The sequence below is a fragment of the Parasteatoda tepidariorum genome, chromosome 2 (genome assembly GCF_043381705.1).
Source record: "Parasteatoda tepidariorum isolate YZ-2023 chromosome 2, CAS_Ptep_4.0, whole genome shotgun sequence".
In the NCBI taxonomy this organism is placed as follows: domain Eukaryota; kingdom Metazoa; phylum Arthropoda; class Arachnida; order Araneae; family Theridiidae; genus Parasteatoda; species Parasteatoda tepidariorum.
Genome location: NC_092205.1, coordinates 47,223,746 through 47,245,198, shown reverse-complemented (window position 1 = coordinate 47,245,198; position 21,453 = coordinate 47,223,746). Strand labels below are relative to the sequence as shown.

The 21,453-nt window shown below is 25.0% G+C and overlaps 2 protein-coding genes across 3 annotated transcripts in view; one reads left to right on the top strand and one right to left on the bottom strand.

Annotated features, from left to right (window-relative positions):
- The window catches only part of LOC107436299 (AP-5 complex subunit zeta-1), a 26,573-nt gene extending 8,457 nt beyond the window's left edge, over nt 1-18,116 (bottom strand). The window contains exons 1-14 of one of the 2 annotated variants that reach the window (XM_043038995.2): nt 17,639-18,116; nt 16,354-16,543; nt 14,743-14,789; nt 12,031-12,128; nt 10,652-10,816; nt 7,992-8,087; nt 7,815-7,913; nt 6,287-6,324; nt 4,844-5,024; nt 3,752-3,930; nt 2,475-2,558; nt 2,147-2,337; nt 1,037-1,123; nt 836-955 (exon numbers count right to left, since the gene is read on the bottom strand). In XM_043038995.2, the coding sequence (XP_042894929.1) occupies nt 836-955; nt 1,037-1,123; nt 2,147-2,337; nt 2,475-2,558; nt 3,752-3,930; nt 4,844-5,024; nt 6,287-6,324; nt 7,815-7,913; nt 7,992-8,087; nt 10,652-10,816; nt 12,031-12,128; nt 14,743-14,789; nt 16,354-16,543; nt 17,639-17,760 (1,697 nt within the window). In that variant the 5' untranslated portion in view covers nt 17,761-18,116. The remainder of the gene's footprint in view (nt 1-835; nt 956-1,036; nt 1,124-2,146; nt 2,338-2,474; nt 2,559-3,751; nt 3,931-4,843; nt 5,025-6,286; nt 6,325-7,814; nt 7,914-7,991; nt 8,088-10,651; nt 10,817-12,030; nt 12,129-14,742; nt 14,790-16,353; nt 16,544-17,638) is intronic. The other variant, XM_043038996.2, reaches the window with a different exon arrangement.
- Nucleotides 18,110-21,453, top strand: part of LOC107436306 (eukaryotic release factor 1) — a 20,616-nt gene continuing 17,272 nt past the window's right edge. The window contains exons 1-4 of the mRNA XM_016047962.3: nt 18,110-18,693; nt 20,015-20,190; nt 20,822-20,961; nt 21,231-21,369. Coding sequence (XP_015903448.1) covers nt 18,593-18,693; nt 20,015-20,190; nt 20,822-20,961; nt 21,231-21,369 — 556 coding nt within the window. The 5' untranslated portion in view covers nt 18,110-18,592. The remainder of the gene's footprint in view (nt 18,694-20,014; nt 20,191-20,821; nt 20,962-21,230; nt 21,370-21,453) is intronic.

Genomic DNA, 21,453 nt, shown 5'->3' with positions numbered 1-21,453 from the left:
CTTGTTATTGCAAAAATTGCTAAAAAACCTTTTCAAGAAGTTTTTAAATTGCAAATAGATACAAGATTCTGCTCAACAATTGCTGCTACTAAATTAGAGATGCAACATACAAATATTTGGTATTCAGCCTATACTGCTCAACACAGAATATTCATTTCGGACGAATAATGGAAACAAAATCACTCACATTTTTAATAATTTCAATTGACATTTTTTAAATGAAATTTATCATATTTTACTTAAAAAATTGACAGAAATTAATTTTTATTTACATACTATTCCATTAATTAATTTTATGAATAATATAAATTAATCAATTATTTATTTACAAAAAAAATGATGATTTAATATTAATAAGAATGTGCACACAATGTTTGTAAAAGAAGAAATATTTTCTTAGAATACTAAATTTGGGATTTAAATTTAGGGAAACTTAGTTTGTCTCAAACCATCTCCCCCCCCCCCTGGGGAAGGGCTTATTCGATTTACAAAACAATAATGAAGATAAACAAATTTGTGAAGGGTCCGTTTTTATGAAAAGTTTTGTGAAGGGACCATTAACGGAGTCAAATTCCTTCTAAACAGAGTACCTTTAGAACTGAAGTTTCATGACCTGATATAGAGTGATGGTAAGTTGTGGCAGCTTTACATATTAAAGGAATTAAAATATATATTCTTAATCTTATATATACTCAATAGGTACTTATATTTTGCAAATTTTTATAACAATACTTGAAGTATATGACGTGAAAAATAGTTATTTAAAAAAAGACTATAAATAAATACTTTACATATCAATCAAGTTAAAGAAATTTAAAAATAATCAATTACAAACCAGTGAATTTCATCAGAATAGTTGGCAGGAAATATCAACGGCAGTCGTTCTAAAATAGCTGTTATCAAAAATGAAGCAAGAGAAATATCAGCATATTGTAGTATAACTTCAAAATAGCGTCTGCAAAAAATAAAAGGTTTAATAAAAATACTGTAAAATTCTTGTAAAATAAAAAAAGTCATTATACACTTCACATCTTACTTTAACAGAGGTACTACAACTTCAGCACAGTACAAAACACGACTTTTTGATCCCACAGTAGCCAATACTTGATGTAATATCACAGCACTAAAATGTGATAAGTAACTAAGTAACAGATAATCATTAAATTAAAACAATACAATTAAATTTTTAAACAAATAAATAAAGATAAAAAACTTTAAAACTTCCTAATTATTTTTCTTGTCTTAAAATATAACGCCCTAGTTCCATAGAATGGCAATGAATTAAATGTTTAAGAACTCTAAAAGAAATTAGTAAACAAAGTGTCACAAATGACTTAAATAAAAATTACTGTATTTCCCTGAAATGTATGAATTTTTCACAGAGATGTAAAGTTGAATAGAAGAAAATGATAGCTAACGATTTAGAGGTGAGAATCTGTTTAAAAACATATTTTCCCCACTAAAAATATTTATAAAAGAAAATTAATAAATCAGAATTGTACACTAACAGCTACCTAAAATATGTTTTCAATTCAAAATTTTGAGATTTTTCAGAATGACAATCACATATTCTCCACTAACCTATTCTTTTATAGGCACAGCAATTAGCCAAAACTAATCCAAAAAAGCAAACATTTAAGACATGTTTATTCAAAGCATAAAAGTTTAAAAAGTGTCATTCTAAAATTGTCATTGCCAAGATAAAAATCCATTATATTAATAATAGAGTGAATTTTGGAAGCCATATTCAATATGCAGTAAAAATCAGAAATTTTACAATGGGACCTTTCTTTGACTATTTTGACCTTATGAGAAAGCAAAAAATATTTAATTCAAAACTAATTAATCTTAATATTTAGGTCAATAGTAATTTATTATAAGGTAAATTTATATCAACAGGTGATATTTTACTAATTTGTAACTAGGACTTAAAATAAAATTCACAAACTGAAAAGAAAAAAAAATTTGCTACAAGTTATTTTTTTTCACTTAAATTAAATATAAATATTTTTATTAACTTCAAAAAAATCTAGTTTAAATTGTAATGTACTTTTTGAAGATCAAAATGCTATTCAAAATTTTTTGTCATTCTACATACAATTACAGTGTATTTAATTATACAAACACAATTAAATAAATACTACACCTCTTATGTATATCACTTATTCCACTTGTTTTTCGAAGTAAAAATTTAATAGCTGATGTTACTTCTGGTTTCTTCACCCCCTCAACTAAAGAAGGGTCTTTTAAAAGTCCAGATTCAGAACCACTTGCCTTGCTATCAGTCAATATAAGAACAGCAGTTAAACAAGGAAGATCTAAGAGCGAGTGAAAAACCTTGAAATAATTAAAGAATAGTAGTAATGAATGTAGCTTAATCATAATACATAAAACAGAAAAAAGACAATATTTAAAATTAATTTTCAAGCTTAAATAAAAAAGAAGAAATAAATAATATTTTTTTTAATAATCACCTCAATAGATGTATTTTGAGATAAAAATGATGGAAGTAATTCTAAGAAGTCATCAATAAATGTAGTTGGCCTCCAAGCTAAAACCTGTAATATTTTTAAGTAATGATAATTTCAGTTCATAAATTTATGTTCACAGAGTAAGCATAAATAAACAACACTATTTTAATTAAACTGGTTCTTGTTGTAAAATTTTTTTTTCTCTTCTACGATACACGATATTTATTTGAAGCTTTAGAAATTAATGCTCTTTAAAAAATTTACAGCATAAAAGGATTGCTCTACTTTAATTGTAGAGAATACTGAAATTAAACCATCTTAATTTTCATACAAAAAATTTGAAGCAAAATCATAAAATCTTATATTAATACATAAACTCAGGTTATAAACAATGAAGAAAGTTATTATTCATTTTGACTATTTTTAAATAACATGATATTGCTTATACTTTCTTTAAATTCTTATTTAGTTAGCAATTTTAATAGTCAGCATTATAAATAGATAGTAAAATATCTTATTCAGAAAGTACTTAAAAATTACTCTATTATGATGATTCAACGTAAAAAAAATAATAGTAGCAATTTAAGTAGTTAGCATTATGAATGAATAATAGTACATTCAAATTTTCTTTTCAGAAAGTAACTAAAACTACTTTAATATGATGTTTCAAAGTAAAGAAATAATATTAGCAATTTTATTAAAATAATGGATAATGAAATATCTTATTCAGAAGGAAACTAAAAATGTTCTATTATGATGTTTCATTGTAAGGAAATAATAATGGCATATTGTAATTTACTGAGTTAATATTTAGTAAATTACAATGTGCCATTATTCTCATTTCTTTAAGAAAAATTGGGAAAAATTTAGAATTTTTTGCCCACAAGTATTTCATTTTTAAAATAAATATTAACATATTATTAATTACTTTATTTACATAAAAAGCATTTTGTTAATAGATAATAATTATTTTAAAATAGATGAGAAAACAAAGTAAAAATATTAACAAAGTATGAATATAAATGATTAATATTTAACATGCCAATGCTAATTTTAACACACATATGAAATTTAAACTAACACGCAATTGAAATACGTATTGTAAATAATCCCACTAAGCAAGTTGATTGTACAATGAAATCATGTGGAAGAGTAATTAAATTAAAATTTTTTGAAAATTGTAATTTAAAGTAAAAGTTCTTATTGAGTTCAAAACATTTTAATATGCAAGTATAAAAAAAGTATTTTGAAATTAGAGAAAAACTATAAGTCTATCTTACCTTTAAAAATGTAGGAAAATACTTTTCTAATATGCTACTATGATAACATAGTTGTGATAGATTATCCTTCATTAACTGTAAAATTTCAAATGTTATATAATTGTCCTTATAACACACATTAAGCAGATCACAGAAGAGGTAAGTATACAAACTGTCTGGTTTATGCATGACTGAACTACCTAAAAAAATTTAAAAAGAAGGAACAAGTTAATATTTAAATTTCTTAACTTAAACTAAGGTAAAACAAAAGTAAGAAAAGTACAAAAAATATCACTATTTATAAATATATATACAATGGATTTATAAATCGCAGATGCCATAGCATCTAACCTCATAGCTAATGTACCATGTTTTAGTAAAAACATAGAAGCAAAAATATATTATAATTGGTAGCAGATCCTAGAAATTTCCCATTATTGTAGACCTTTCTATGTATGTAAATGAAATTGTATACAATGTAGTGAAAGCGTAGAAATTAAAAATTAAAGATCATTAAATAAATGCAGCTACAAAATATGCAAAAAAAAGAGGTTGATAAAGAAACAAACACATAGTTGGTATCGGGCACAATTTCATAAATTATAATACTACCACACCTGGTTAGAAAGGAAAGAAAACAATGTAAAGGGAGGATGGAAATTGTTAATGAACATGGGAAAGAGTTTGAAGGTCAAAAGTAGTGCTATGTCACACCTATAAGTAGGCAAAACCCAAAATACTTAATGCGCTATTTATACAAATGAAAGTTTGTATATACAGAATAATAAAAAAAACAAGAAGCAAAGTTTTAAAAATAAAAATTTAATGCCCAACACAGCTGTTAAAAAATAATTTATAACACACCGTAAATTTTTCTGAATTGCTTAAAAAAAAAATTTAAAAAACTATGCTACAAAAATTTTTTTTTACAAATTATTTTACATTTCTGTGTGAAATATATCTGTTTCAATTGTGTATAACAAGTTTAAGCTCCTATGGTGACTCAAGAAACATTTAAAACAATAAATAGCAATTTTTTAGCATGTATAATAACTTGAGAACTATTTACATAAGTACAAAACAATATAAAATAACAGTATGATAGAAACCTACCATGATTCATGAAAAACTGCATAGAGCTGGCCATCACAGCAACATCTTGTGCTTCAGGATCTTTCGATGCATTAGAGAAAGTGTAATCGTATATGCGTCTAATAATGGGGAAAATGGAATGAACAATGCCAGAATCCATTAAACATATTATGTTGAAAAGATGGATTGCTTCAATGACACACTAAAAGATAACAAATGAGAATTATTTACAACTTTTTTCAAAATAATCACAATGATTATGAGTTACATGAGTATGTTAAATGATGAATCTGCGCCTCCCTAAAGTGGTCGTAAAATTTACGACCACTTACAAATACAATTTACGACGTAAATTGTATTTAAGTATAATAAGACGTAAATTGTATTTAAGTATATAGTACAAAATACATTGATAGTGTAGATTTAGGGTAAAAAATAAAACACCTTTCTGTAAGATGCTTAACTTTGCGCAAGTGTAAGGTAAAGCCGAAATAAAGACTTTCAAACATAAGTCCATTTTAAATTGTAGATATTTATATTCACTATAAATATACAACTTGAATTTGAACAATATAATAATAGTTTATTGAATGAACATAAGTTCAAAATATTGCCTTTCATTGCTAATGCTAACCTAAATAAATAAAAAGATTTAGTAAATAATTTCGAAAAAATATATTTTATGAAATATCTTCAATTGGTTTCAAAAAGTTTTTCAGCTCAGTATAATCGTATATTATCATATCATATATCACAGAATCATTCAAATAAGTATAATTTTTCTATAACTGTAATTTTGTTCATAGTCTATACAGTATGGCATAAATAAAACTTATAAAACCATTTAGTTATTTAAATCTGAATTATTATTTAAGCCATGGCTGTTTTTTTCTTCTTAAAGTTGAGTTCAAGAAGATGGGAGGAAAAAAACAATATCATAAGAGAATGGAAATTAAATACTCGTAGAAATTATTAAAAAGCCTGATAATTTTAAATTAAATTAGATTGCTCTGGTTTTTTTTGTGATCACTAGAAGTTGAAAGAGCATTCTGCCTCAAAATCTTTTACCTGGGAAGCATTTCGGCATATTTTTACCAATTATATAAGCAATAAAGCATATAAAAGAAGAAAAATAAAATAAAATGTTAATGAATGAGCAGTTAATTAATCTTAATACATAATTACACCAAGTTAAAACTTTACTAAAATTGATTATTTGATTTTATGTGTTACTATAAACTTTATTTGGAAAGATTATTAAAAAGAATGTAAAAAGGATACAGAAAGAAGGAGTATAAAAAGAAAAACTGAAGAAGGAAATTTTCAAGTGTTGAGAAAATAAGTAAAATATTTAATAAAACGAAATCACTTTAAATAAATTATAAAAAATATTTATTTTACGTTAAGTAGACTATAAAAAACTAGTATATTGTTTTAAAGAAATTAAAAATTATAAATACATACAGCTTTTTGAAACTGAGCCATACTGTCTGAAGCAGTACCTGTTAAAAGCAAATATAAATAAATAGCAGGTCATTAAATTTAAAAAAAAAATAATAATTTTTATAAAATCGAAACTTTAAAGTTAAAAACTATAATTGTGTTTCATTTAAACAGCAAATCAAATAAAATTGAGTTTTTAATTTTTTTGTTAGAAATTATAAATTATTTTGTAAAACACTCTTTATGATTTATAGTAAATGCTGGGAATGCAATTCAAATATATTTGTTTCTTAACATCCATGTTTATGATGTCTCATCAATTTATGTGTGTACTATAATTTTCTAAGGACTTATGCGGCTTTTCCACTTGCCAAACTTTTTGAGAGAAACAATCAACATCATTGGGTTGGATCAATTAGCCTAATTTCAGGTAAAGCCTATTTTCAATAAATCATCATTTACAGGTCTTTCCCTCTATTTCTAATTGGTCCTTCAATGTTTATTTGATCTTTCTTTGATAGATTTAAGGTGAGGTGCTTCAGTCCTTCCCCACAGCCTATCCATTAAAAATAAGATATTTTTAAAATTTAAAATCAATATATGCTTGATCTGATAATCATACCCTCTATGCAAAAGAATAATTTTAGACTTCTAGTGTAGTGAGGCCTGTCTCTAACTACTAGACAAAAAGATGATAAAGATTGCCAAAATTTAAATATTAAGATTCTGCTGCCTGATTGTGATAACTACAAAGAATCAAGTGTACATCACAACAACACCTCCATTACAAATTCTAAAATGTTTTATTCTATTAACACACATATAGTTCAATAGATTAGGTTTCCTGTTCTATTGAGATAAAGTTTTTAAAAAAATGATTTTGTTCAATTACTCATAGCAACATTATTAAAAAAAAAAAAATTTGAAATTCTTATTTTGTTTTTGGCTCTTATTAAAAATCATTAATTATTTTTTACTTAAGAAATTACTTAGCATTAGTACAAAAATTAAATTCTTAACATTTTAGAACCCTAGATAGTTGTTTTGTATTCACTATTTTAAATGCAAATGTAAACCATACGATTTTCGCAGAAAATGTTTTATAACCTATTTACTTTTTAATAATTGTGAAGCGATAACTAAATATTTTATCAAAATGGGGCAATATCATGCAAATATTTAATTATATAATAGGAAAGAACAATTTCAGTTTTAAGTTTTTAATTTTAAATAATGATAACCAAAATAAATACCTAATATTAACAGAAAATAATATTAAGAAGAGATAATAAATAAGCATTACTAATTCATACCATAAAATAAATAAAAAATTATTTACATATAAAAATCCTCATAATTTTTAATATATTAAGCCAATGACAACTAAATTTATTTAGATTTTCTTTGTTTATTAATGATCATATCATATAATTTTTCTGTTCTTTTTTCTGTAATGTTTATGTTTTTTCTGCGAATGCACGAGATGTTGAGGCCACAATTATTATTTTAAGATGCATGAAAATTTTTGATACACAATTCTTATACTAACGTCGATCCACTTGGTCAATAATCCTCAAACAATATTCTCTAATCGATAAACTCAGCTCTTCCGATCCATAGTTACCAACAGCAGTCAGTCTTTGCTTAGCTGGAAAGAAAATTGGTGTTAAAAAATTAAACATAATAAATTTTTAGCATTAGATTTCAAAAATGTAAATATATTTACATCCTCTTCCTTCAACTTCATTCGAGATGCATAAATAGGATCTTAGCATTGAAAATACCTGAATGTTGCGGAAATATTCTGTATTTATAACTGATGCTGTAAGTAATAAAATAAGAATAATAAGCAACAGAAAATATTAACCTTTTCAGCCAACAACTACATTTGTAGAAACATGTGTACAAATATATTTCTGTAAAGTGTATAATACATTTAAAAAAATTAATGTTTCCTTAACCTTAGCAAAATAAACAAAATTTCCCCTTATTAATCATTTCACATTATTTATGGGCTATATTTATGACATTTTGCATTTAAGTTATGGTAGGTATTTTTTTTAATGATAATACAAATAAAAAATGCTCAGTTATTTATAATGAATTCAGTATCGTTTCAGTTATATTATTTTGAAATTCCTATCTAATTGAACCAATATATATATATTTTTAATTAAAGCTTTCTTATGAACTAGACATCACAATTCATCACAATGAACTAGACACACACTCTGGACTTTTAAAATGCTTTCAGATATATAATGGCTAAATACAAAAGTATGCACATTATTAATAAATTTTAAAACTGTTTATTTTTGCACGTGTCATTAATTATTAAGAGCTACTTACTTGTTGTATTCGGTCGCGTTTTCTACCATTTTACATATACCTATTCAGCTATATTCTAAAAAATTAATTTAGTCAATATTTTTTTATATAAATTATCAAGCTTAGTTATGCACTGTACACCAAAAGTCAAACAATATAGAAAGACTCATCGGCCTGTTATTGAAACCACATACTTTGTAAAGTAGAATATTGCATTCTACACTTATTTATTCAACACTTGATTAACTGACACTCTCCTAACACAAGAAGTCCATAAATATAATTGAGACTTTTGACTTTATTCAAAGGTGAAAGTTTATAATATCTTTAATATATTATTAATAATATATTTTGCATAAAATTTTTAAAGTTTTAAAAACAGTGCAAAAATTTGCATAGTAGTCACTATTTGTATCATTCATTAATTACAGATTTAAACAACACATAAAATTTGTGCAAAGATATTGCAGTTTCCTGTGATCGATCAGCAATCAAATGATATCATGTAATCCATAAATTCCAATGGTATTAATAGTGCTGCAACATTGTGAAAGGGCATATATACACAAACCACATTGCTAAAATTATCTAATAATACAAACATTTAAAAAATTAATATCTTCATTATTTTTTATCAAACACTTTTAACATATCACTATTTTTTATAATTTAATGTATAATTTAAATTTTTTTCACTTATAAAATATACCCAATTAACCCACGATGTTTAAATTTTGAAAGCACTTCTGATTTTGTGAAAGTAGGATCATTGAGTACCTGCTATATTTATTTCTAAGCAAAAAATAATAGCATTAAAAATAGAAAAAAACACCATTGCTTGCAGAGAAAACAAGATGCCTTTTTGCCTAGAAATAAAAAGATGCAGCATCGTTCTGTGATTAAAACTGTATACAATAATGCTGTAATGAGTTATTATAAATAACCTGTGATGATATTCAGATTCACTTTTTAAATTCAGACAATTAACCTGACTAGTCATTGTGTGCAAAAGGATTAAAGAAGCAATCAGCAAAATTGAAATAAAATGTTAAAAAAGGAAAATTATAGAACAAATTCATTTGTAATAACTGTCATCTAATTTCTACTAATTGTTATGAAATTCATTGCTTTTATTATTATGAATTTGAGAACTTTGAAGAAGAGATAAAGAAATAAATGACAAATTTAAAAAAGTAAAAAGTATTTTACAGATGCTCAAGTTATTCAAAATAATAGTTAGCTACCAAAGTTCTAAGAATATAAATTTTGCTTCTAAACCACAAAGTTAATGATAAGGCATTAGTTGCGATCATTTTGATAAGATACTCCTAGAAACTTTGGAGAAAATTTAGAAGAAAAAACGGCAATAACAACCAAATGATGAAATTACTTAAAACATCAACTACATGATATCATGCAATTGTTAATTAATAAGCATAAATATATGCATTTATTTGAAAAATAAAAATTTTTTTAAAAAAAATTTGCTTTAATTACATTCAATTCCACATTTTAATTCTGAACTTTAAGTATTTTACATTATGACAATCATTAGGAGCAAGCTTAATTCTAAATATTTTGGGCAAAGAAACATACATTTTAAAAATAAAAATTTATCATTAAGACATTACTAAAAGTCAAAAGAAACTTTTTTTTCTTCGTAATTTGCAAAACACATTACTTAAAAAATAGCACAAAGAAAATACTAAGATAAATATGAATCTTAATTATGAATGCAATAATAAAATTACTATTGCAAATGAGCTTTATATTTTCTTCTAATATAATAAAAGAATTACCTCTTATATAATAAGATTTAATTAAGATTATTTAAATATAAGAAAGATGAAATACGTTAAAATATTTTTTTTAATAATTTATATAATGCTACAATATATTATTGAACTCATTTCATTTTGAAATGAATTTAACTTGATGAAATTCTAAATAACTTACATGTTGATTTTCGATAAACTTAATTTTTTTTATGTCAAAATAAAAAATATTTAAAATGAAATGAAAATTATACAGTCTTAAGCTTAAAAAAAATATTTTTACCATAATTTAATATTGTAAAAAAGTCTTGAGCAGTCGACCCGTCAATTTCTGTTATGGACAGTGAACTGGGAGACTTTCTAAACCCTTGCATTCTATTAGAAATAGGTATACTTGCTGGAGTAATCAGCCATTCAGAAAGCAAAGAAGTAATTTTTGTCATATCACCTACAATAATATGCCACAAAACTAATAAGTAAGATTCAAATTTTAAAAACATTCAGCAATTGTCAAATTTACTACCGAATTCTGTTGTGCAGAAACTATAGATAACAAGTTCTATCCATAAATATGGGAAAAATTAAATATTATATTTTTACACATAGAAAAAACTTAATCTTGTATAAGCAACATCTTGCAAATGCATAAACTTCCTTAACAATGGATAAAACGTTTAACTTATATCATATCTCATGAATAAATTCTCATATGGACAAAATATAGAGCAAACTAAATTTTTCAGGAATAAGAATTTTTTTTTTTCATTTTGTTGCTTAGTAAATACGATATTCTAAAATAAAAAAATAGTGTCAACACACGATTATGTGCAGAATATGCAAGATGAGTACCAGATATTTTGTCTCTGATCTAAATGAAGATAAATAACATAATGGATAATCATTTCATCAATAATCATGAACTTGCAATAATATCTTGAAATCGCAAATACAGCAGGCTTAAGAAACAATGCTAAAAGAGTTTATCTTAATCCTGTCTAATTCACAAGAATTTGTAAGCCTGTATGAAAATGTGTTTGATTCTAAAAAGTCACATTGTATAAATACATATCAAGACATTTAAAAAAAAAATTTAAACAAAATATAGTTTTTGTAATTATTTATAAAACAGGAAAATAGTAAATCACTCATGAACACACATGAGCTGTAGTAACAAATATCAATAAGGAATTTAATGATTTTCTATAACCAAAGCAAAGTTTTTCCACTTTGTTGAATGGGTTGTTAGCCACACAGTTTTAGAGGTACAATTATTCTCCAGAAAATTTGCATATAGAGGAGGATCAATCTAACAATTACCTAATTGTACTTAAATTAGACCAATCTCAATTCTGTATATATTTATAAGATATATAAGTATTATAAGATATCTTTAATTATATATACACTTAATATATAGGTAGAGAAAGTTATCAGTAACATTGTTGACTTGTTGATAAAGATAACTATGCTAATTGCTAGCAGTCCTTTAAAGCTAACCATTATACTAGAGTTTTGGGGTAAATAATAATAATAAATATTTATTACTTATTAAACTTTAAATTTCTTTTTTAATAAATATTTAATGATTAAATTAATTTAATTAATACTTATTGCTAAATAAACTCACATATTCCTACAGTATTTAAAAAAATAAATACTAACCTTGTGTGAGTGGTGATTTTGCTGATACTACAACTTTAGATAAAAATGTTAAGAGTTTCCATTGATACTCAACAGGCCAATTTTCATTACATAAACACCTAAAACAAAAAGAAATATTAAAATTAAACATTAAGAATGCAAGTTTAGTTAAGTCATAATTTACTACTAAGTATTAGAAGTGTCATTCTCTATAAATATGCTATTTTCTGGTAGTGACAACAAGAAAAATAATTGCGTCAGAAATTTGTAATTTTTTGTAATAAGAAGGTACTAGACAAAAACTTAGCTTGATATTTTAAAAAATATTCAAATTATTATAAGTTTTAATTAAAGTGAGGATAACATGGTGTAGGAAAAATAATTTTTTTATAAACACATTTAAAATGATATATTTAATGAACATATTTCAGTGTTTGTCAGTCCTTAACTGTTTCAAAAAAGTAACAATATAAAAGCAAAAATATCTTTTTTAACCAGTCTTTAAAAACATTAGAATCAATCACTCATTAAAGTGCCATTTTCTCACAGTGTGAGAATGAGAAAATAACATTATTTGCTGTTAAAGTTTAAGCCCATGAATAAAATTAAAATACAATATATATTCTTAAACTATCCCATAAGGAGAAGTGATTCCTTTATTTAGTTTCTTTTTAAACTTCTCCCAGTTTACTGAAAATTGTTTTGCAGTTTTATCAGAACATGTTCTTAGAATACTTTTTCCAACCAAATTAATTATGCCATCCATCTGAAACATTCTGAATCGCTATGAGAGAAAGAATAATATGAATTATGAGTTTCAAACTTATTGCTATATAAAAAATTCCATTTAAAAACCAAAAAATTAACTTAATACACAGAAACAATACAAGTGTTAATTTTAAAAGATAAAAGTTGATCAAGAGAAATGACCTTTTTCTTCAGTGAGAAATGAAGTTTTTTATTTATTTTTTTGTATTCTAAAGTTAAGTTGTAAGAGTTGCGAGTAAAGAAATGAGATTTCACAAGTTAAAAAATATTATTTGAAACCAGGGTTGGAGTTTTTGCCGGCAAAAAGGGGTTTTTGCCAGGACAGTGGCAAATACCTGGTAAAAACCGGCAAAAACCAAATTATCTAAATTGCTGCTTAAATATTATTACAAAATACTTGAAACAAATTTAAATCAATCATAAGGAATAATAATTTTGATACATTACATAAAAAAATTATTTTTAACATATTAATAATTAATATAATGGTAATAATTTTTAAAAGATTGAAAGTTTGTGATCTCTTTTCATTTTAGAATCCTAAAATAAATGATTTTTTACAAATAAATAAATATTATTATGTGTATAATATTATTATTTATTATAAAAATTTATTATTTGTACAATAATTAACTACACATATTGATAGATATTTTATGGTTTAAATTATAGTTATATTAATTTAAAATAAGTTCATTTCACTGGAAAAAAAAAAGAATAATCACAAATTTTCCAATCAATAATGTTTTAAACTACTAAAATGATATATTATTACATTATCATTTAATTATGGAATAATAATTTTGTTAATTTTTTTGTAATTATTTATATTTATAGTATATATATTTCAATTTTAGGAATAATTTTGTATCAAAAATGTGTTTTTGTCCTCTCATCTTGGAAAATATAGGTTTTTGCCAATTTGCTTGGCAAAAACCTGTTTTTGCCAGGACGGTTTTTACCGGTATTTACCATGGTTTTTTCCACCTGCGGCAAAATCTTGCCAACCCTGTTTGAAACTTATGAGGTAATGTAATAAAGGCATCCTCAAACTACTGAACAGTGAAACCTCTCGGGTGTAACTCTCTGTTCCACAGTAAAATAGTCGTTAATATAGGTTGGTCGTTCTTAGGTATTATCTCCATTGACATAAATGTTATCGAAGGTACATGAGTTTTCGCAAACGATTTTAATTTTAGTCAGTAACCTTTTCTTGGGGTGGAAATGCTACTTGTGCTGGTGTCATGAATAAAATTTGGCATCAATAAAAATAATCCATATTTATATAATTATGTGTAAAAACAAATTTATCAATTATGAATGATAGAACTATTTTAAATAAATAAACAAATATATTTTTTGCTTAAGTTTGTATTTACTTTTACATCATAAAAATTAGTCAGCTTTAAAAGATGAGAAGAGTTTTGTTTGCTTGAGATGATTAGTTTTTTCTAAAATAACTTTTGTTTACTAATTTAACTTTCACCTCTAAAAATAGATAGCACTGTCTTTAGTGCACTCTGACTGCAACATGAGGTTATAGATCTTTTTCAGATATCCTCAAAAAGAGCTCTTTAAATAAGAGCCTCACACAAATATTTTGAATACATTTTAATCTACATATTTGTTTTGTTAATATTTTTCATTTTGATTTTTCTTTGTGTTTCCTTATTTGACCTTTCCTGCATTTGGTGCTTAGATTTGCATGGTTGCTGAGGTTTGACGGTCTCTTCCAAAGGTTTTCTTCAACACAAAGTCTATGGAGAAAATTATGTGCCTTCCAAAAGTGGTCGTAAATAGGTCGCTACATAGAGGTAATTTTTTCTGAAGGTTTCACTGTAATTTATTCCTTTTTCTACAGAAAATAAAACTAAAATAGTCTTCATTTACATCATTTCAGCCTATTTTCAGAGAATTACTCAGAAAGAAGGATGAGAAACAACTAAAAACTTTTTTTTTTCTTACCATGCCAACTTTCGAATGACTGACTTAGTTCCAAAATCATCAATGTTCTGAAGAAAAAAAAAAGGAATAAAGAACTATAAAAAATGCAATACAAATTATATTAAAAAATAGACTATTTTAATATAATTATTATATTAAATGTCCATACAAAATAAATAAAAAATTTCATACACAAATATTTCACTAAAATAATGTGTAAAATTATGCTATAGCTAATTAACTAATTGCTTTATACTGTATACTGTTATACTGTATACAAGGAAAAAAATAACACAATATAAATATCAAAATAAATTATAACAAGACGTTTATAACCTCTAATAAGAGCAGATAAAAGCAAAATGCAAAATATTTATAATATTTAAAATAATGCACTTAAATTAAAAACTCAGTTTCTTTTTCTTTCAATGTTTGAAAAAAACATGGAAATAAATTAGTATGAAACAATACAACGAAAATCACAAACAAAATTAAATGTTTAAATGCCAATTTTCTGAAAGACATAATGAAGGTTTCATAATAGAAAAGGGAATGATAAAAAGAGTTAAGAAAGAAGGTAGTATTTATTCAAGGAGGTAAAAGTCATTTTATTATCACCATTTATGTATTCTAGTTACAATTTTTTAAATGAATCATATAAAAGCAGTTATAATACTTGTCTTCAGACTTTTTTTTCTTTTTAATATATCTCTGGTGTAAGCAAATACAATGAACTTATACAATGAGTTTATGAACTTTGAATTACATTATATTGCAAAATGCATATTTAAAATAAAATATATTTTCAGGTACATTTATTTCATAAATACTTCAGTGTGATATTGTTTAATGTTTGGATTTTTGTACGGCTAATTTTTAACTAATGCACATTTTTGTTAGTTTAAATTTTTTTAATTCTAACTTTTTTTTAATTCAAATTAAAAATAGTCAACTGTATTAATAACATTTTGTACTAGTTTTTAAAACAAAAAAGATATTCTTACTTTTACAGAATTAAGAAGTAAATTAAGATCAGATTGTAATACACGACATATGAAGTGTGTAATGAATTTTCTAAGCAGAAATAAAAAAGAGTTTTGTTAAATTTGATTATTGTTTAGATATTTTTGCAAAAGAGAATATCTAAAAACATTTTTTTAACACAAACAAGTTAAATAGATATAACAAATTAAAACTAAAAGAAAAAAATTATATTTATTTTATTTTTTGATCACAATGAGAGTAAAAAATGAAGTGAACCTAAACACTGTATACAAATTGAACAGGACTTCCAAAACAAAAACAAAGCTAGAATAAGTGCAGAATCGATTTTATTGAAGTAAAAAAAAGCAACATTAGAATAATAAAAAACCCATTCAAAAATCAAATAAATAACATTTTTGAACTGAAAATATGATAAAGCAAATAAATCAAAATCAGAAAATAAATAAATGAAATCAAAGTACACAATAAATATATATTTTTTTTTTAAATTATAAACAAGTAAAATTAATATCAGAAGTACTATAGCAAATAATTATGATGCTGAAATTAAGATGAACAGGCAAATAAATTATTTGAAAAGTTTTACAGATTAAAAAAAATTTTTTTTTTAATTTATTCAACACATACTTGAGCTAGTAAAACAGGAAGAGCATATACCAAGGAGTAACCAACATCTAGATTGATAATTTCTGAAATATCAGTTATGGGTGGCAATCTTTGCAATATCACAGTGGCTAAATGACGCCTAGAAATAGAAGCTTCAAAATCAATGACTAACAGCAGAAGTGAACTCACAATGGCATCAATGTCTGTAGTCCTAAAATTAGAAGAAATCAGTAATTATTTTAAAAAATAATAATAATTTGTAATCAACATTTCAAAATATAAAGCTTTTTAAATAAAAGGGGAAAATATAAAATATATTTTAACAAAATATTATAATCTTAGAGACAGTGATCAGATTTAGAGATATTCTGGTTAGAATATCCCTGTATATATAAGCTTTAAAATTTTTATTAAAAAAAAAAAGAATTATACATGTAAATTCTATTATAACTTGAAGCATGGTTGGATATATGGCATGACAAACATTAAAAACTGGTTTTAACTGACAAAAATTTAAGATGTTAGTCACAATGACATAACATTGATTTACGGCACAATAATTAAAATAATATAGCTTCCAACAGTTCTTTTATTACCATACAGTGGTTTCTTCAAATGCTTTAATGTAATAAACAGTTGTTTCTTTTTCAAGAAATTTTCTTTTCAACAATAAATTAATAAAAAATATGCAGTGATTTAATATTTAAATATTATGTGCACTGTACTTTTTAGATTTGAATAATAATATTTATACCAATGCAAATTTTTTTCGGTTTGTGACACAGGGCTTTTCATATGACAGTACCATCCATGGTTAAAACTGCCAAAAACTCGCCAATCCTGTTTATAACATTATTAATTATTTCATTAATCATGTCTTTGTAATTTCTTAATAATGAAAGATTTCTTTAAATATTCAAGTGCAATTTCTTTATTCTAAAAATATTTATTCTTTTCTTCACAGACAGTATATAGCGGGGAGATTTCCGTATCGTGATCTGTGGCAAAATTATCGCCAAGTCTTGGAAGCTTCCGGGCAGTGGCCCGCGAGAAACTAAAAAAAACATCATAGAAAGGGACCAATTATAAAAAAATTTGCAAGTTTAATATCTATTTGGCACCTTGGCGATAGTAGCTGGTGCGACAGATCACGATACGGAAATATCCTATGGTAAAACAAGTATTTATAACCTAAATCACTATAATATTTTAAATTTTCTTAAAACAGTTTTCATTTCAAGAAACATTAATTGCAAGTAAGATTCTGTGTATTTAAGATGAAATAACTAAATAATGTAGATCTTACGAATCTAAATTTTTATTAATCAATGCTGCATATAAAGTCTGTAAATATTCTTTGTGTAGAGTTTTCGGTGCATCTTCAATAATGTCACGAATAGATTTTACAACTTTTTCGTCATAAAACATTGCTTATTTTCGTCGTTATCACTACACATCTAATAAGTAAACAAAAATAGTATTTTTATTTAAAACAATTATTTATTTGGAATCCCATTTAAATTATGTATATCAATAGGAAATTGTAAACAGTTAATGAGAAACATCAATCTCACAACTAGAGAATCAAGATCAAAACAAAAGCAAAACGTAAATAAAACGTGATGCCATGGACTAGCTTTAATCACTAATGCTCTGCAAAAATAATTTTTCAGCATGTAGTTTTCTTTTTCAGTTTCAAACTGAAAAATTACTTTAATCTTATAAACGAAGGACTTTTTTCCGAAAATAGATCATTATCTGATTAATTAAAAATTTTCTAGTTCATTTGATCGCGTTGCCATTCTTTCATAAAAATTCTACTTTAACTTTCCTTTAAACATGTAGACCGGCTGTTGTTTTGCTTATTCCAGAACTGTTAATGTTTCTACAGGCGTTTGCGTTAAAATTGTTTGAAAGAAAAGATATTAAAGTTATAAAAAATATATTTTTAAGAATTTTCTGTGTAATTAATGTAAATTTTTTTCTGTCGGTGGGTTAGCTTTGCAAAATTTATTATATGAATTCTGTTTGTATTCTAAGCCTAACATACCATTATTTCAGCGTGCCAACGTGGTGTGACACTTGGAAGCACACAGCAGTTGGTGAACTTAAATGAAGGAATTTTCTACTTTACTTAAATTGGACTGAAGATTTTGAAAGTTGCTTTCTAAAGTTTTGAGAAGGACAATCAGATCCATTATTTTTAAATTTTTTATAATTATTAGGTATTTTATAAATTTTTGCGTCATAACTTCTCATTATGTCATCGACTGGATATACCGTAGAAGAATCTAGTGCTGATAGGAATGTTGAAATATGGAAAATTAAGAAACTAATTAAAAGTTTAGAAGCAGCCAGAGGGTAAATATATCACAAAATTTTAATTGTATTAGTATTTTGTTAAGTGCCATATTGCTGAATCTTTCATGTAGGTAATATCTACTTAGTTACCAGTTTCTTCTACTAAAATTAAAAATTTCTCGAGTTTTTTTACTAAATCAAGACAGATTTTTTAAGTAGTTTGATGTAGTTTTGATATTACTGTTAAATTATGAAGTGTCTAAAGTTTATAAAAAGGTCAAATATTAAAATACTTTTTTTAACAGTATAATCAGTAATAGTTTAGAGATCTTGTTTAAATAATAGTATTAATTACTGAGCTATTTAGTATATCATTTTTGTGGAAGCTTAACATTAAGAAAATTAAGTTGTTTTTTTTTTAATTTTTTATGTAAATGAGTTGTGAAACTTATTTTCATTATTTTATAAAGAACTTAAAATATTAAATTTTAAACCACTTATTAAACATCTACTATTCACTTAATTAAATGCTTTTCTGGCTCTGAAATGATTTGATATAATGATTCTACAATGCAGAGTGATATTTCCGTATCTTAATCTGGCACACTAACTACAAATGCCATGGAGCCGAATCAATTTTAAACTTGCAAATTTATTTTAAGTAGAAAAAAAAAGTTATTCCAAGGGTTGACTACAAGTTAAATCCTTCGAGTTTGTCCCTTTCTGTGATGTTAAGTTTCTTGCTGCCCACTACATGAAAGTTGCCAGGAGTTAGTGATTATTATACCACAAATCACTATAGAGAAATCTTTCCCTGGTATTAGATTCATGTTAATTTGTTAAAATTCAAGCTATTCTATGTACTTCTTGCTAAACAATCATATCGGTCATTTTTAATTGAAACGATTATATTTAATACTTGCAAGTGTTTTGTTCAGTCACTCGGGTATTTTGCTGTTTCTTCGAGACAATGCCAACTTGACTGGAAATGATTCCAATTTGTATATCGCTATTCAAAATATAAATGTCAATCATCAATTTAAATTATTGTAATCAATTTTATTTTGATGGTGTATTAGTTTAATTTTATGTCATTCTCAGTAGAAATCTTGTAGATTTCATTTATATGATTTTTAAATTGGATAGGATGGACTATTTATTGATTTCTATTACACTATAGATAATGATTTTTATATCTGAAAATCTACTAAAAGGAAGACTTTGTATATGAACTGGGCAGTTTCAGTTAGCATAGTAACAGGTGCTTCAGAAGAGTGACCTTTAATTGAACTTTTGGCATATTATATTGGTAGTTATTTGTAAATTAAATAGGCGTATTGTAATGTTTGATTTCTAATGTAATGTATGCAATCTTTTGTAGGAATGGAACAAGTATGATATCCCTTATAATTCCACCTAAAGATCAAATTTCTAGAGTGTCAAAAATGTTAGCTGATGAATTTGGTACAGCTTCTAATATAAAAAGTAGAGTAAATAGGTTATCTGTGTTGGGAGCTATCACATCTGTACAACATAGATTAAAATTGTATACAAAAGGTAAAAAGCTCTTTTAATAATTTTACAAATTGTCAACCTTATATCTGAATGTCAGTAATGTTTCATATGTAATATTCTACTTATTATTGAGTGCTTGTGATGTCTAATGCCACTTGTCAATGCTGACAAGCCTATTTTAAGGCAGAGAGGTGTGCTTATGGTGCAGTTTAAGAATAAAATGATCTTGATTCATTATTAAGTTTATTAATTATTTCACCCTATTTTGCATTATGTTTGACAAAATTTCTGTCATACTGATTTTTTTTTATTTGAGCGTGCTATGAACACATATTTGTTGCGCTTATAATAAATTGCAACAAACAGCCACAGGAAATAGTTAACATTCTGCTAATTTTATCCCGAAAATTTGGTAAATTTTATTCTGGAAATTTTAGGAAATTCAGTTTTTAAAGTGTGGGCAAACTATTTTAGTAAGATTTTTATTTTTACTATAACAGGCTTATGAATTATATTGTACAATTAAAAGAAATTTTAAACTATCAAATTAATATTTTTAAGAAATAACATTGATGGTTATAGCACAAATGTTTCTCTTAAGCTATTAAATTTCTTCATAAGTTATGTTAAATTTTTAACTGTTTCAACTATAATTTTTTTTATCTATTTTCAGTACCTCCTAATGGGCTTGTTATTTATTGTGGAACAATTGTCACAGAAGAAGGAAAAGAAAAGAAAGTTAATATAGATTTTGAACCATTTAAACCAATTAATACTTCTCTGTACCTATGTGACAACAAATTCCACACTGAGGTAATATTTTCTAAGTTAATATCTTTAGTACTTCATAATAATCCTATTTTTCAAAAAAAAAAAATATATATATATATATATTATTTTTTGGTTTTTTATTTTGCTAATAAACATTTATAATTGTTATAATGTGTTCGAACCTTCTGTGATTTTTAAATTATTTTTTTTATATTTACACAAGTTTTTTAAGCTTCAGTGTTAACCCATTTTAAAGTATAGTCAACTTCATATTTTACACTATAAATTGACATGTTAATTTTGTATTTCAGGCCTTGTCTGCATTGTTGGCTGATGATAATAAATTTGGGTTTATTGTCATGGACGGCAATGGAGCATTATTTGGCACCTTGCAAGGTAATACAAGAGAAGTACTCCACAAATTTACTGTAGACTTGCCAAAAAAGCACGGTAAGAGGAATATTATTATTTATAGACCAATAACTTTATTTGTATTTAATTAGGGGCATAACAAAGAGTGATTTGGCCGAATAT